At 37.9% G+C, this 16,162-nt stretch overlaps 3 protein-coding genes across 4 annotated transcripts; 2 read left to right on the top strand and 1 right to left on the bottom strand.

The window, feature by feature from the left end:
• The first annotated feature begins 220 nt into the window (after positions 1-220).
• LOC113272689 (probable receptor-like protein kinase At5g61350) lies at positions 221-8,624 on the top strand. The gene is made up of 19 exons (XM_026522493.1): positions 221-523; positions 612-707; positions 1,329-1,411; positions 1,551-1,635; positions 1,725-1,811; positions 1,970-2,031; positions 2,152-2,345; positions 2,457-2,517; positions 2,638-2,815; positions 2,973-3,011; positions 3,130-3,191; positions 3,282-3,318; positions 4,047-4,096; positions 4,207-4,276; positions 4,560-4,635; positions 4,819-4,898; positions 4,995-5,063; positions 5,171-5,221; positions 5,937-8,624. Exons 1-19 carry the CDS (start codon positions 452-454, stop codon positions 8,607-8,609), a joined length of 4,125 nt encoding a protein of 1,374 aa, XP_026378278.1. The 5' UTR covers positions 221-451; the 3' UTR covers positions 8,610-8,624.
• Positions 8,625-9,738: 1,114 nt separating this feature from the next.
• On the top strand, positions 9,739-12,779 carry LOC113275897 (probable receptor-like protein kinase At5g61350). Its single transcript, XM_026525471.1, has one exon. It carries the CDS (start codon positions 9,928-9,930, stop codon positions 12,538-12,540), a length of 2,613 nt encoding a protein of 870 aa, XP_026381256.1. The 5' UTR covers positions 9,739-9,927; the 3' UTR covers positions 12,541-12,779.
• A 177-nt stretch (positions 12,780-12,956) lies between these two features.
• LOC113275898 (diphthine methyltransferase homolog) lies at positions 12,957-15,906 on the bottom strand. 2 transcript variants are annotated; one of them, XM_026525472.1, is made up of 3 exons: positions 15,654-15,906; positions 14,767-15,109; positions 12,957-13,930 (listed from the first exon to the last, which is right to left on the bottom strand). In XM_026525472.1, the coding sequence occupies exons 2-3, from the start codon at positions 15,098-15,100 to the stop codon at positions 13,203-13,205; spliced, it is 1,062 nt and encodes a 353-aa protein (XP_026381257.1). In that variant the 5' UTR covers positions 15,101-15,109; positions 15,654-15,906; the 3' UTR covers positions 12,957-13,202. The 2 variants fall into 2 exon arrangements, with proteins under 2 accessions (XP_026381257.1, XP_026381259.1); XM_026525474.1 differs by having other exon boundaries at positions 14,779-15,109.
• Between the last annotated feature and the right edge of the window lie 256 nt (positions 15,907-16,162).

The following is a 16,162-nucleotide window of genomic DNA, read 5'->3' as shown; positions in this document are numbered from 1 at the left end:
AGGCAAAAACTGACCCGTCCGATTATCCAACCTTTGGGCAACCATTACCCAAACAAAGGGTCAACGGACCTTGGTAGGTTTGACTAAAGACCTTCGAGAAAACCAAAAACTTATGGTGGTAGTTCCGCATGCCAAACAGATGGTGTGAGTTGTCTAGTGTGTCGCTATTGTTTTCATCTCATCTCCCATTGCCACTCACACAAACACTGTAGAAAAAAGAAAACGGAGAACAACGAAAAACCAAAGAAATAAAGACACATTCCACGTCTTTGAATTTGGTCCGTGTAAAATACAGGACACACAAAAGAACACGAACCCTGAACAGTTCCTACTACTCCTATACTATATACATTTCTCAAAACGAATACAGATTTTAGTTTTCCTTTTTTCCAAATTAGGGTTTTTCTTTTCTTTTTCTTTTTGAGATACTTCAGTATTTCTTTTTAAAAAAATGGCTAATACTTATTATACTGCTGAAACTTCCTTTAATGGAGAATTCGATGATGTCGAAGATTTTGTTTTGGTGAGCTGTTATTTGAATTTGAGCTTGAATCCCAATTTTGTTTTGGTTTCTGAATAGTAATAATTGAGAAAGTTTTACTGAATTGCAGGAAGATGATGATAATACTTCGCGAGAACGATTAAATCAGATTAATGATTTAATGCAGAAGGGTAATAAAGCTTTTCGTGATAATCGTCTTGAAGATGTGAGTTTTTTTTTTTCTGAAGAAAGCTTGTTGATTTAGTTGCCTTTCTGTGAATTACATTACATTTAAATTTTGGTTCTTTTGTGGTTAAGTGCGATTCTGTGGATAATTTGGAGCCGGTCTTTTGTAAATTTGGTTGAATAGGGTGTGTGTAGTAACATGCATTTTTGAAATATGAATGTAATGAGCAAATAGAAAACACCTATTGTACTAGCACACTTGAGCAAATTTTTACTGTGAACTTTAGCAAAAACTCAAAGTGTAACCCGTGTAACTTCTGTTATATTTGTATTCCATATCAGTTTTTGATTTTGTCCAGTTTTATCATCGAAGGGTAAATTTTTTTTCTTTTTAAAATAAACACCTTATATATAGCAATTTAGATGGTGCATAAGGTATATCTTGCATTTAGTAACTTGTATCTTGGAGAGGTTTGTTTGTAGATACGTTGAATTTATAGACTGTAAGAAGGTACTTGATAATCAGGAATGAAAATACTTACTTACTCACCTACCGTGCTCGTCATTTTAATCCTGAAGTTTCGGAAATGCATTCTCATAATGTGGTATAAACCTCTCAAAGTAGATATACATCGGCTAATAAATTGAAGTTTGTATACAGTCAATCACTTGTTACTCTAAAGCTCTCGGTCTCAAGCCTGGAGATCCAATTATTCTAAGCAATAGAAGTGCTGCTTTTACCAGGTGAACTTACGTAGCTCTCTTTACCAGTTCTATGTGGATTTTTTGTATGCTAAGAAATGAAGTCAAAATTTACTAGTAGAATACTGATTTTTGGAGCAATATTATGCATTTACCAACTAACATATCTCTGACTTATCAGGATTAGCACATTTTTGAAAAATAGATCTGCTGCTGATTCTGAATACCGACCAGTGAATGGGCTAGATCCTACAACACATGCTGAAGTAAGCTCCATCTACTCTCTTTCTTGCTTATATTATTATACTGATTATGGGAAGCTAAGTTTTGTTTTCTTTTTCAACTACTGTATTAGCTTGCATTAAAGGATGCGGAGAAGGCTATAAACATACGAAGTAATTCTGCAAAATCATATTTTCTGAAGGCCAGTGCTCTCATATTGGTGAGAACTTAATGATTTTTGTTTGTGCCTTTCTTACTTCTAGAATTCAACAAACCAGTATCATTGTATGACTGTCAATTTTTTCTAAGTTGTTATTGCCTTAAACAAGGTGAACATGATCTACTTGACATAATACCGACTTCTAATATTAATTGCAGCTAGAACGATATGCAGATGCACATGAAACTCTGCTTTGCGGGCTTCATATTGATCCTCTCAGGTAAATCTTAGTTTGTCTCTCCGTCACTCCGTCTTTTCTATTACTTGATATGGGATACATCTCATTTGAATATCCTCAGTTAGTTATTTGGATTTAAAGGCGATCTTTTGCACTGTTCAGCAACCACCTTCAGGTATCCCTCCGTAACTTGGAGGCGATTTCGGGCGGTTCAACGAGGAGGATAGAACATGGGAAACCCCAACGTACCGACGATTTCGATTGCACAGTTTGCTTAAAGTTGTTATTTGAGCCGATAACAACTCCCTGTGGGCATTCTTTTTGCCGCGGTTGTCTGTTTCAGTCTATGGATCATGGTTAGTGTTACTCAATATTTGTGACTTTGAAACAGTTATTTTGCTATATTTGTTGCTCTTTCTTTATCTAGTCACTGTGATTTATGTTTATCTAAATATTGTGATTTATAGGAAATAAATGTCCTATGTGCCGGACAGTACTTTTCATTAGTCCTCGTACTTGTTCGATCAGGTAAAACTACATCCTTCTCATCTTTTCTTTTAATTTCTTATGTCTATCATAATTAAATTTAAGATTTTGTCAGACCAATCAAAGTATTTGACCTTGTTTCCGTTCTTTTGGTTCTATCAGTGTGACACTCAATAACATAATACAGAAGAACTTCCCAGCAGAATATGCAGAGAGAAAATCAGAAAACGAGACTTTGTCAAACATGGGCGTTCATCTGTTACCTCTTTTTGTTATGGACGTAGTCCTACCATGCCAAAAGTTATCACTAAATATATTTGAACCCCGGTATAGACTGATGGTGGGTGCATAACTACTTCTTTTCTCTTTCCTTTCATTAATGATTATCTTTGTCAAATTGTCTTAGAAGGCATACATTTCACGTGACAATAAATTTTACATCGTTTGTATTTGTTATATATGTGTCATTTATTTTCTTATTGCACTTCTTTTGGCAGGTGAGAAGGATAATGGAAGGAAATCATCGGATGGGAATGGTAGAATATTAATGATTGGTCTTTTCTTATCTCCTTTAATTATCCTAAAAGTCTCCTTTTGTTTGTTATCATTGCTTTCGTTGAGTTTCTTAATCTTTGTTTTGTTTTTGTTTTGTAGGTTGTCATTGATTCAGCAACAGGTTCTATAGCTGATTTTGCTTGTGAAGTGGAAATAACTGAGTGGGTGTTGATTGCTTGTCTTTCCTTATAAGTTTCATGGTTATGTTTCCATATTTTTAACCTGACACTTTCTTTGCCTCTTCGCTGTAGGTGTGAGCCACTTCCAGATGGACGTTTTTATTTAGAGGTAAATTGGTGTTAGTTATCTTGGTTAATTGCTGTTGTACATTGGCGAGGAAATAGCAGAGTTAGCTTAGACCATCTAGTTGTCACATACTGATGTTCTTTATTGTTTTAAGAAGATCAATAAATGACGGCACATAAGTACTTCGTATTAACATATACTCCCTTGGACCCAAATTAATTGAGCTATTTGGTTTTAAATTTTGTCCCATAAATAATTGAGCTATTCCACTAATCAAGGGGATATCTCTAAAACTACCCTTTTAATTGATTATTGTTACTATAAGAAATATGTATAATTTGATAGTCATGTTTATATTCATTACGTAGATGTTTTAAAATGTTTTTCAACGGTATAAAATTTACGAAAAACCGTGCTATAGTTTAAGAGATAAATCAGTTCTAAGTTTTACCCTTATTATTCATAAGGGTATATTGTAAAAAATACTTAAATATACTCCCCTTTCCTCCTTGTCTTAAGAATTGTGCAAACTACAACTAGCTCAATTAATTTGGGACGGAGGGAGTATTAGAAATTTGGTGGAACATAAATAACCTATGGAAGAGTGAGCTTCTATAACTTTCCACCAACAAAATATATATTCATAGGTTGGGCCTGGAATAGTAACATGAGCAAATTTTTTGCTGTTGTCGTGCATGGCTAAATGAGCTTTAATACCTAGCCCCCTCTGCTACTTGTCATGTGATAAAACTAATAGTAACTTACTGCAGGTTGAAGGACGCCGAAGATGTCGTATCCTCCGGTCTTGGGATCAAGACGGGTTAGTTCCTTCTCTATTTAATCATTTCTGTTGCTAATTTTCTGGTACTTTTATGATTCACCATCAATGCAGTTTTTTGAATATATTTCTATCTCTGCTTGTACATAAAGGTATCGTGTTGCCGAGGTTGAGTGGGTTCAGGATATTGGTCCACTGCAAGGGACAAGAGAATGGGAAGATGTAAGTTCATTGATCTTTCTGGATTATTCCGGCCATTTTTTAAATAATTGAACCTTTTGAATCACATTGTGGAGCACCCAAAAATTGCTAAGATCTGAAAGTAAAAAGTATCTGGCACATGTTATTTTTTTACCCCTTGACCAGATTGTTTCATTTGATTTCTACTGGTGTGTTCAGTTGATCAGTTTCTCAACTGTTTAGTTCAATTAGTCGAAGAAAATTGTTTAATAGGCAATATTGTGTGGAATCTGACAATTATTCCCATTTTATCACACTCCCTCAGTTGCAGGCAACTACTAGTGATGCTGCAGATCTTGCTTGTTCATTGATAAGGTGTGCGAAAGATGCAGCACGGGCAGGTATGAGTTTATGATCTTTTAGAAAGGAATAATTTGTGATAACTGTTTCTTACAGCAATTTTACTTTCACGACATATCTGCCTAACTTCATTGCAAAATCAAAATCAATCTGGCCTAATGATCTCACAGATTTGGGTTGTCTTTATGCTTAAAAGAGGATTATAACGCAAACTTAATATGCAGATAGGAGATCAAGGCGTTCAGCAGTTTTACAAGCCGAAAGAATGCCTGGACCACAAGATCCTGAGCTTTTCAGTTTCTGGGTATCTATCAATACACACTATATTATGTGCAACAAACTTTGTGTTCTTTTTTTTCTTCTTCGGATAATTAGATTTCTGATACTTGCTTTTCTTCAGCTTGTTAATTTAGTGAACCTGAGGCCATCAGAGAGACTGGATCTTTTGCGTCTAAGAGATAGTCGACAGGTATTCACAATTAATTTTTTGAGAAAGTTAAGGGATTCAGTGTAATTTTCCGTTTCTTGATTTTATAATATTTACAATTCGTTTTGTGATCTTTTATTTATTTACAGAGGATACAGCGAGGACTTGTACATTTGAAAGCTCAAGAACAAGGCTGCAGTGTTCAATAACAAATTTGCAGCCAACAGGCTTCAATTTGTTTACCATATATAAAGTAGATATGACAAAGCACAACTTATATATATATAAAAGAAAAATTCATATTCTTTGGATCCACTAAACTTGCTGTGGAATGTGGATATTGTTCTTTATTGTAACAAATTTAAATCTCAACTCAACCACCTATTTAATACATATTATCATTTTCCATTTCGTTTCTCTTACAGTCTTGTAATTTCATGCGCTTATCTGGCTCTCCGTTTATAAAGCAGGTCTCGCGGAAGTCCTGACCTTGGAAATGATTAAAGTGCTTCTGCAGGCATCAGAAGTTCTGGGTCTCTAGACAGCAGTTTACGGCTCAGAACCTGTAATTATTGCCAAATCTTCCGGTATAAAATCCCAAAATATTTAATAGGATTATCTTGATGTTGGATACCTCAGAGACATAGTAGGTAACCCAAGGACCTAACTTTCTAGACTCTCTCATTTGAAGAATCTATCCCGAGAAGTTCGTTTATACACCAGTTCTTCCTGAATCACTGCAAAAAAATTTTGTTGCTGCAGTATACCGAAACATTGATCTTCCTGTGATTTTCTGGAGAAATTGTTGTTGTCAAGGCAATGTCCAACAGTGCTACCACCAACATCAACAGCTAACTCAATGAATATGCCCCCTCTTACAGTAAAGCTCATATCAAAACGTTAACACCTGATTAATCAAAACAAGATTTGATGATGGGAGGAGAGAAAAATGGAGCCGGACAATGTCATCGTCAACACATTTCCTCTCTCTCCTTTCTCCTCCTCATTTTTCTGCATTTACAGTTTCTTCCAAAACTAATGGCGGCCAAAGGTGGCGGTTCTTCTTCTCCTTCATCTTTCACACCTGGGGACAATTATCTGATTGATTGTGGATCACCCCAGCCTACAAAAATCGACGATCGGACATTCAAGTCAGATAAGCAATCTGCTTCTTTACTCTCAACGGAAGAAGATATACAGGTTTCCGTTCCAGTTTCAAATGTCAATATTACCAGTTCCACTTCTTCTTCTTTATTACCTTTATATCTTACAGCAAGGGTGTTTAGCGGTGAATCAATGTACAGTTTCTTCATCTCCCACACAGGTCAACATTGGCTACGTCTATACTTCTGCCCGCTTCCGCACCCCTCATATAATCTAACAAGTGCTGTGTTTATTGTTACCACCGATGAATCTGTCCTACTGCATGATTTCAATGTACCCGATCAGAATACATCAGTGTTCAAGGAGTATCTGATAAACATTAACTCAGATAAATTCTCACTTAAATTCTCGCCGAAGAAGAACTCCTATGCGTTTATCAATGCTGTTGAGCTTGTCTCTGTCCCTGACACACTGATCCCTGACTCGGCTACTGCGGTGTCTCCGCTTGCTGAATTTAGGGGCTTGTCTAATTATGCACTCGAAGTATGCTACCGCTTGAATGTTGGCGGTGCAACGATAACACCCATGAATGACACATTGGGAAGGGTATGGTTACCTGATAAAGGGTTTCTGAAGCTTCCGGAATCGTCAAAGAGTGTCTCTGTTGCTCCAACTGCTGTTAAATATCCAGGTAGTGGTGCAAGTCCATTAATTGCACCGAATTTCGTTTATGCAACTGCAAAGGAGATGGGAGATTCAGCAACTGTAGACCAAAATTTCAATCTCACATGGGAAATGAAGGTCGATTCCACATTTTCCTACTTAATCCGTTTGCACTTTTGTGATATCGTAAGCAAGAGTATGAATGACTTATATTTTAATGTTTACGTCAATGGATTAATGGGTGTTCAAAGTCTTGATCTTTCAAGACTTACATCAGCCCTTTCCACCGCTTACTACAACGATTTTGTGGCAAACGCATCATCCATCTCTAATGGAACTATCCGGATACAAGTAGGTCCTCCGAATACGGACTCTGGAACCATAAATGCAATTCTTAATGGTCTTGAAGTCATGAAGATGAGCAATGAGGCAGGGAGTTTGGATGGTTTGTACAATGTTCAAGGAACACTTGTAGACCCAAGTAAAGGACTCAGTCCAATGAAGATAGTCTCAATCGTTGCTCTAGTCGTAGCTGTTATTACATTGGCTTTTGTTGTGATGGTTTTCTGTCGCTGGCAAAAGAAGCCTCCAGACTGGCGCAAGTCTCGCAGCTTCTCTTCATGGCTTCTTCCTCTCCATGCAGGCCAATCCACCTTCATGAACTGCAAAAGTGGATCTCGCGGGGCTTTCCCGGCGGGAACAAACAAGAGCAAGAGCAAGAGCGGTCACTCAAACTTTTACCCTCCAACACTTGGCTTAGGCAGGGTCTTCAGCTTGGCCGAGCTGCAAGAAGCAACACAAAATTTCGATGAGAAAGCTGTGATTGGTGTTGGTGGCTTTGGCAAAGTGTACATTGGCGAGCAAGCGGACGGAACTAAACTTGCTATAAAACGAGGTAATGCCAGTTCCGATCAGGGAATCAATGAGTTCCAGACTGAAATACAGATGCTTTCAAAGCTGCGACACCGCCACCTTGTATCGCTTATTGGATACTGTGATGAACAGTCAGAAATGATACTTGTTTATGAGTACATGGCGAACGGTCCACTTCGCGATCATCTTTATGTCTCCAATCTTCCTCTTTTATCCTGGAAACAGCGTCTTGAGATTTGCATTGGCGCAGCTCGTGGACTACATTACCTTCATACTGGTGCTGCTCAAGGAATCATTCACCGAGATGTCAAAACCACCAACATTCTACTGGATGAGAATTTCGTAGCGAAGGTTTCAGATTTCGGACTCTCTAAAGCTGCACCCACTTTGGAGAAAACTCATGTCAGTACTGCAGTTAAAGGTAGTTTTGGGTACCTTGATCCAGAGTACTTTAGGTCCCAAAAGCTGACAGAAAAATCTGATGTTTATTCTTTCGGGGTAGTTCTATTAGAGGTTTTATGTGTAAGACCTGCAATAAACCCTGCATTGCCAAGAGAACAGGTTAACTTGGCAGAATGGGCGATGCAATGGCACCGGAGAGGTCTGATAGCAAAAATAGTCGACCCCTTAATTGCTGGAAGTATACATACAGCTTCCCTGAAGAAATACATTGAAGCTGCAGAAAAATGCTTAGAAGATTATGGCGTGGATAGACCTACAATGGGAGATGTGCTGTGGAATTTGGAGTATGCGCTACAACTTCAAGAGTCATCATCGAGACCCAGTCATGCGGTACCGGATGAGAACATCTCCAAGGTCATCGTAGTGGAAGAAGATTCAAGTAGCAAGGACACTAACACACCTCCGGTCCCCGCTGATACCAGTGACATAGAACTGACAGCTGATCCTCCTGTGTTCTCTCAAATTTCTAATTTTCAGGGAAGGTAGCAACAGTATAAAGAACTCACTTGAAAAACAGAACTGTTCAAAAGTCTCACTTGAAGTTTTACCCCTTCATCATTAGAACATACAGAGTCATGTATTTGAGCTGGTTTAGCTTTCACCGCGCAGTAGATCAGTTAGTTTTCATCTCTTTATTGTTGATGAATGTTCATATTAGTATATTACTCAAATTACTGTGTATATATAGGAGCTACAGTTTTATCTGTTTTCTTCATTGTGACCAAAATGTAGTAAAAATCAAAAGGGTGGTTTGGTCTTCCAAAACAGCACAGAATGAACTAACATGTTAACATGTTTTTGAACCTAACCCATGACTTGTTGTTTATCAGTTATCATGGCTTCCATTTTCCTCTACAACCAATTGTCATATTATCTACCAAAAAGAAAAGAAGAAATGATTTTCAATCATTATCCTAAGTACAATGGATTTGGAAGAGATGGGTTATGTTTTAAATATTCAAAATTGTCAGCAACAGAAGAAAGAAGAAAATTTGATTCTATATTATAAGCAAAACAAAACATTATTATCTCTGAAAATTAGATACATAGACTTGTTCTTTTACAAAGATATTGGGATAGGCCAAAGGTCACTCTAGCTTGAGACCTTTTCTAGTCATACTATGTCATTTATTTTTGAAAATATGGTCTGATTATTACTTCTTTATTTTGTTGATAAAGAAATTTGATACTCACGAATTTCGAACTTACGAAATTTGATACTCACGAATTTCGAACTCCTGTTCGAACTCAGGTCACTGGTATCATCATCCAATAACTTTACCGATGTATTATAGTGACATTGGTCTGATCCGCTCTCGATTATAACTACATTGGTGGAGCAACGAAGAATCTAATTCTGGATACTCTAATTTTGGGGATACATAGGAGAATAAGTACTAGAATTTAGTAAGACTTGGTCTCTATAATAGAATTCAACGCAATCATCAAAACGTGATATCCATAATGTATTAAGACAATGGTGCACGTTCATTCCTTACTTCCATCCAACTAACTTTTCTTTTTGTCTTCTTTCTTTCATTATCTCATAACCACATAACTAATTAACTAACTTTGTTTTTTCTTCTCTATTTTCTTTTCCTAAAAACTTGCTTCAACACAAATTCTTCCTAAAACAAAGGTTTTCACATTTTGTGTTGATGCCATTCCATTATTCCGCAATTTTCCAAACAACAAACTTCCTTCATTGATACTCTCTTTGTTGGATTTCCTCTATGGAGGAAGTTTGAAGTTCATCAATGGCATCATCATAGCAAGTATTGATTGATCAAAACAGGTTTCAATAATGGGAGGAGAGAAAAATGGGGTGGTATCACCTCTACCCATCTCTATCTCTCTCCTCCTCTTCTTCTTTCTTCTAATCCTTTCCTTTGCAGATCCTTCGTTTTCACAACCGCATTCAACACCTTCTCTTTCTTTCAATCCTGCTGACAATTATCTCGTGAATTGTGGCTCACCTCAACCTACTAAGCTCGAGGATGGACGCACGTTTAAGTCCGATTCGCAGACCGCTTCGCTTCTTTCTACCGACGAAGATATTCAAACTTCAGTTTCTTCAATTAACAATAAAGATGCTGCTAGTTCTTCTGTATCACCTTTGTATCTTACAGCTAGGATTTTTTGTGAAGAATCCACGTACACGTTCTTTGTTTCTCGTCCAGGACGACACTGGGTTCGTCTCTACTTTTTTCCTGTTTTTCATCCCAAGTATAATTTAAGCACAGCTTCATTTTCCGTGGTTACGGATAAAGTCGTTCTCCTTCATGATTTTACTATACCCAGTGCTGATACTCCGGTGTTTAAAGAGTACTTAGTTAATGTTGCTTCTGATAGATTCTCCCTTAAGTTCTCGCCAAAGAAGAATTCGTTTGCGTTCATCAACGCGATCGAACTCGTTTCGGCCCCGGACGCATTGGTATCTGACTCTGCCACTGTTTTACCTGCTTCTGATTTCAAAGGTTTGTCTGAATATGCACTTGAAGTTTCTTACAGGTTGAATGTCGGTGGTCCTCTTATAAGTCCTGCGAATGACACATTGAAAAGATTATGGCTACCTGACGACGGATTTATGAAGCACCCCGAAGCAGCAACAAATGCTTCTGTTACTGCAACTGCAGTTAAATATCCAGAAGATGGTGCAACCCCATTGATTGCACCACACTGGGTTTATTCAACGGCGAAACAGATGGGAGATTCAGCAACTGTGAACCCAAATTTCAATCTCACATGGGAAATGGGTGTTGATCCAACATTCTCATACCTGATAAGATTGCATTTCTGCGATATCGTCAGTAAAACTCTAAATGATTTATATTTCAATGTTTATGTCAATGGAATTATGGGTTCTTCAGGACTGGATCTTTCAGGGAAAACAGGAGGCCTTTCTACGGCCTATTACCTAGATTTTGTGCTCAATGCCTCAAGCATCACTAATGGAACCGTCAGAGTGCAAGTAGGCCCTGGAAGGGTTGAGTCAGGAAATCCTAATGCAATTCTCAACGGCCTAGAAGTCATGAAAATAAGCAACGAAGCTGGAAGCTTGGACGGGCTATTTGCTGTAGACGGGACCTTCGTTGGACCAAGTAGAGGAGTTACTACAATGAAGATTATCGCGGGTGTCGGTCTTCTCATGGGAGTTACAGCAATGTTACTGCTTGCATCAGTTTTTGTACGTTGGCATAAAAGGCCGAACGATTGGGAGAAATGCAACAGTTTCTCGTCATGGCTTCTTCCTCTCCATGCCAGTCATTCCAGTTTCATGTCGAGCAAAAGCGGGTCGCACCAATTTGGTTCCAACAAAAGTAAGAGCGGCTACTCGAGTTTCTTCTCCTCAGCACTTGGATTAGGCCGATACTTCACCTTTGCAGAAATCCAAGAAGCCACAAAGAACTTCGACGAGAACGCCGTGGTGGGTGTTGGTGGATTCGGTAAAGTTTACCTCGGTGAACAAGAAGATGGTACCAAACTTGCTATCAAACGTGGTAGTGCGAGTAACGAACAGGGAATAAATGAATTCCAAACTGAAATCCAAATGCTTTCGAAACTTCGTCATCGTCATCTCGTGTCTTTGATTGGTTACTGTGATGAGAATTCAGAAATGATTCTAGTTTACGAGTACATGGCCAACGGTCCACTTCGTGATCATCTTTACGGATCGAATCTTCCTCATCTGACGTGGAAACAGCGACTGGAAATCTGCATAGGTTCAGCTCGCGGACTGCATTACCTTCACACAGGTACTGCACAGGGAATCATTCATCGTGACGTTAAGACGACGAACATCCTTCTTGATGAGAATTTAGTTGCTAAAGTGTCTGATTTCGGGTTATCTAAAGCTGCACAAATGGGTACTGCTGTGAGTACTGCAGTAAAAGGTAGTTTCGGGTATTTGGATCCTGAATATTTCAGACGTCAACAGCTAACTGAGAAATCAGATGTTTACTCATTTGGAGTAGTACTTTTCGAGGTTTTATGCGCAAGACCTGCTCTGAATCCAGCATTACCAAGAGAACAAGTTAACCTGGCTGAATGGGCAATGCAATGGCACAAGAAGGGTCTACTTGAGAAAATTATTGACCCAAAAATAGCAGGGACTATCAATTCTGGCTCTCTAAAGAAGTTTGCTGAAGCAGCAGAGAAGTGTTTAGCAGATTATGGTGTTGATAGACCTTCAATGGGAGATGTCCTATGGAACTTGGAGTATGCTTTACAGCTTCAAGAAGCTTCAACATCAACACCTGAACCAGTCGATGATATGCCCAAAATCAAGGCTCCAGATCAACCAAAGGAAAAGGATGATGACGACAGGGATGAGGCTCCAATCATTACTATTACTGACAACTCCACTATAGCAGATTCACCTTTGTTTTCACAACTTGCTGGCTTTCAAGGAAGGTAAACAAAAAAAGTGCAGTCATAATAAAGATTAAGAGAAAGTTTAGCATTGTTCGATCTTTCCTCGGGTTGATTCTGAACTGTTCTTGAGACGATCATCTATCTTTTTTAAGTATTTGAGTGGGTGCAGAACGCATGCAGCAACTCCATTGAGTTTCATTTCTTTCTCTATATTTTTTTTTCCTTTCTTGGTTTTCTTTTGTACTTACTGTTTTCACTTTTAATGATATAAACTTCAGCATACTGATCTTGGCAAGGTTCCTTGGAACTTTATCATGCATCAAGAAGATTGTTGTAATGTATTTGTTTTTTTTAAGGTTGTATCATCAGCTGAAAACAAGTTTGGTTTAATCCTAAACCTTGTTCAATTTTGAACCTTCTTTTGACTATATTTGTATGCGTAAACTCATCTTTCAAAAATGACTGAACTTGGGAGGTTTTCATTTCATCCATTGATAATAATCCTATGAAATCATTGTCCACTAATAATCCTATGAAATCATACGTACCTTTCGTTACATCTTACATGAAACTTACGTATCTATAAAGATATAAATCAATCCTAGTACAATCCCTTCTTGTTGGAGTCACCTAAGGCTAGCCAAAGACATAGCTAGACATGAAAAGTCTCCCCAAAACTGAAAAAGTATGGCACATTTCAGTGACTTACATAGTGTTTAGAACCATCTCCTTCTCTGGTAGCCATACTCGAACAAGTCGATCGTAAAATGAACATGTAGCCGCCACAGGCCTTTCTATTCCATCTTTCTTTCTTAATGGTCCTCTTTGCCAATCGGCCCCATAAGCAAGAGATTTGTGGTTACTGTAAGTCTCCAAGACTTCAGCTTTCTCCCCTTCAACTCTAACAACTGCAAATCCATTGTGCATGCATGCTGCCAGAACCAGACTTGGTATTGATGGATGTTGCTTCAGTCTCCATACTCCCCCTCCTAAACATATGGAGCTCTCGTTTACTGGCTTTGATATTGATCTCACATCCCATATCCTTAAATGCTCGTCGTAGCTCCCGGTCAATAGTACATTTGGATCTGTTCTGTCCTTAGTAATGCAACACACACCCATTTGGTGAGTCTTCGTGTTTTGGAAGGCCAAGTTTGAAGGATTCTCTCGCAGATCCCAACAACAAAATTTGCAGTCATCTGAGCCTGTATACACTAAATTTGGTTGTTGGGTGTCAAAATTGGCAGCCCAGACCTCATACTCATGTGCTTCCCATGATTGTTGAATCTTTAGTTGAGACTCCGCAAGAGTGAGCACAGATATGGAACCATCTGAAAGCCCGACAGTAATGGATGTAGCTGATGGGTTCCAATCAAGGCACAGACACATGGAGGAGCTAACCATTTCTCCACAAACTTCTTTCAGCACTTCAACTGCATCATAATGTTAAACAAGCTAAGAAAACAAAACTATAACTTCCACCTACCTACAATAAGCTTGTATTCCCTATTCATTAGAATTTAACATAAAAAACTGATATTTGACAGTTCTTGGTTGATGTTTACAAGGATATTTTGCTAATACAACCACAACAGTCGCAATTCATAGTTCGGCAATTCAATTGATCAATAATATAAAAATAGCAGTGAATGGAATTTTGGAAACCTATTACACTTTTGAACTATAGAAAATGAAATAACAATTGAACTGATTATAGGTTTTTGTGGTACTTTGCAGTATTAAGTTTCCAACTTCCAAGTATTTAGTACATGAGCAACCCAAGTTCTTCTGAATCCTAGGTCTTACAATTGGACTAAAAGTACTCACTACATGCTTACAAGATCGTATATATTTATATGATTTTTTTTTTCTCTCACTGAGTAAGCATTTGATACTCGGTGTCTTTCTTAGGCATCGTGGCTGGAGATTTAAGACTTCATTTGTTTCGAGTCAAGTTCAAGGACAGAGCCTGGTAAAACAACAGGGTTATCGTACACAATACAATTTCCAACTCTGAACAAGAGGATCCCCTTAAAATCAAATGAACTTATCACAAGTAGCAGTTGCTATGTTGAAGAAAGTGTCTTACAGAGGTACAGATGATCGCATTTCTTATGAGAGTAAGAATGAATCTTAGTTTACTTTGACGTGTTTTGGTTTGTGTCACAAGGCGAACCTAACATATACTGACATACCATGTTAATAGATACCAATGCAACCAAACATGAAAGCTTTATACAAGATAAGACTGAGTAGAAAGAGAATTTACAGTCAGATGCACCTCCATTTTCTGATCCGTTTGAACCACTTCCTAAACTGTGTAACCTCAGGTGACCACTGGCATCGGCTTGTGCGAGCAATGGACTGGCTCCAACGGAATTCCATTTTATATCAAAAATTCCAGATGTCTCAACTTGATGAAACATATCAAGTTGGTTTGAATCAGCATCAACCGAGAAAAGTGATATACTTCCACATCGATTCGGCTGATCACCCTCCTGTAGTGTATACGTCGAAACAGCTAAAACTTGATGAAACAATTCATGTGGACAAAACTCTACCGCATCAACATTGCCTTCTAGATAACAATGCCCAATTTCCATTCTTAACAACTGTCAAGAAAAAGAAGGGTTTCGTGCATTTGTAAGATTACGTTGAAAAACACAAGTACAACCATTAGACATGACAAATCTAAGACTAGTACACCAATTCAGGTGCTTATCCACATGTTATTGCAGTTATGATGGGTCGTAACTAGGTAATATTTGTTTCTCAAAAACGTGTAACATCACTAGTAATGAGAATAAATATAATGAATCCAAACTCTGAAAAATAATGGGTATTGTTCTGACTTGAAGACATCTAATAGACTAACGCAGATTGATGGACTGGGGCGGGACATAAAAAACATTAGGCTTCATTCTTAAAGTGAGCTGGCCACTCCCTAACACTCAAAATACTGAAATGGGATAGGATCGGAAGTAAGTGTTTTAGGCATTTTATCAAACATATGTACTGCAAATCAACTCAGTCGACCTAATAAAACTAATATCAAAAGTAAATCCTTAAGGGTATATATATTATGAAATAAGCAAGCAAATTCGTAGAAATCAAATGAAAAAACTACTGCGATCGATGTAAGACACGTAATATTACCTGTTAACCAGATATCGAGACCGTTCAGGAGAAGCTTTTCCAACAGAAGAAACTGACCTGACGGCCGACGCTGATGGTTATAATAGCGGGTTATAGTGGTTGCTTTTGTTTTTTCCGTTTTTCGATTAATATAGTCTGCTTGCTATTGCTCCCTGGGTATGACTATCTTTGGTTGACATATACTGTGGTTCATTTTCATTTATGTCGTGGGTTCGAAAGTCACTGGTCCATTCAGGAGAATATTGTGCAAGTCTTTTTTTTCCCTTCTTTCTTTTATACAACAAAGAATTTGTTACTTATATGGGAAATTAATACGAGTTTAGATCCTCCAAAGTGCATCAGTAATAAAGCTGGGAGGATATGAGTTCAATACTTTCGAAACATCAAATTTTCTACAATGCCTAATTATTTTATCAGCTGGCTTATTGCATAATCTATTTATGAAGCTATTAAAAGGATACTGTGCCATAAGTGTATGTCTCCATTAAGCAGGTAATGGTAAAAGTTAG

Source organism: Papaver somniferum, chromosome 4, assembly GCF_003573695.1.
Source record: "Papaver somniferum cultivar HN1 chromosome 4, ASM357369v1, whole genome shotgun sequence".
NCBI lineage: Eukaryota > Viridiplantae > Streptophyta > Magnoliopsida > Ranunculales > Papaveraceae > Papaver > Papaver somniferum.
This window is presented reverse-complemented; position numbering and strand designations above follow the sequence as displayed.

Bases quoted from the DNA above. Each gene is read 5' to 3' on its own strand.
- LOC113272689 (XM_026522493.1), top strand. From the start codon at position 452: ATGGCTAATACTTATTATACTGCTGAAACTTCCTTTAATGGAGAATTC. The intron at 1,636-1,724 runs GTAAGCTCCATC...CTACTGTATTAG, and splicing joins ATCCTACAACACATGCTGAA to CTTGCATTAAAGGATGCGGA. The intron at 2,346-2,456 runs GTTAGTGTTACT...TGTGATTTATAG, and splicing joins GTTTCAGTCTATGGATCATG to GAAATAAATGTCCTATGTGC.
- LOC113275897 (XM_026525471.1), top strand. From the start codon at position 9,928: ATGGGAGGAGAGAAAAATGGGGTGGTATCACCTCTACCCATCTCTATC.
- LOC113275898 (XM_026525472.1), bottom strand. From the start codon at position 15,100: ATGGAAATTGGGCATTGTTATCTAGAAGGCAATGTTGATGCGGTAGAG. The intron at 13,931-14,766 runs GTAAATTCTCTT...ATTATGATGCAG, and splicing joins AAATGGAGGTGCATCTGACT to TTGAAGTGCTGAAAGAAGTT.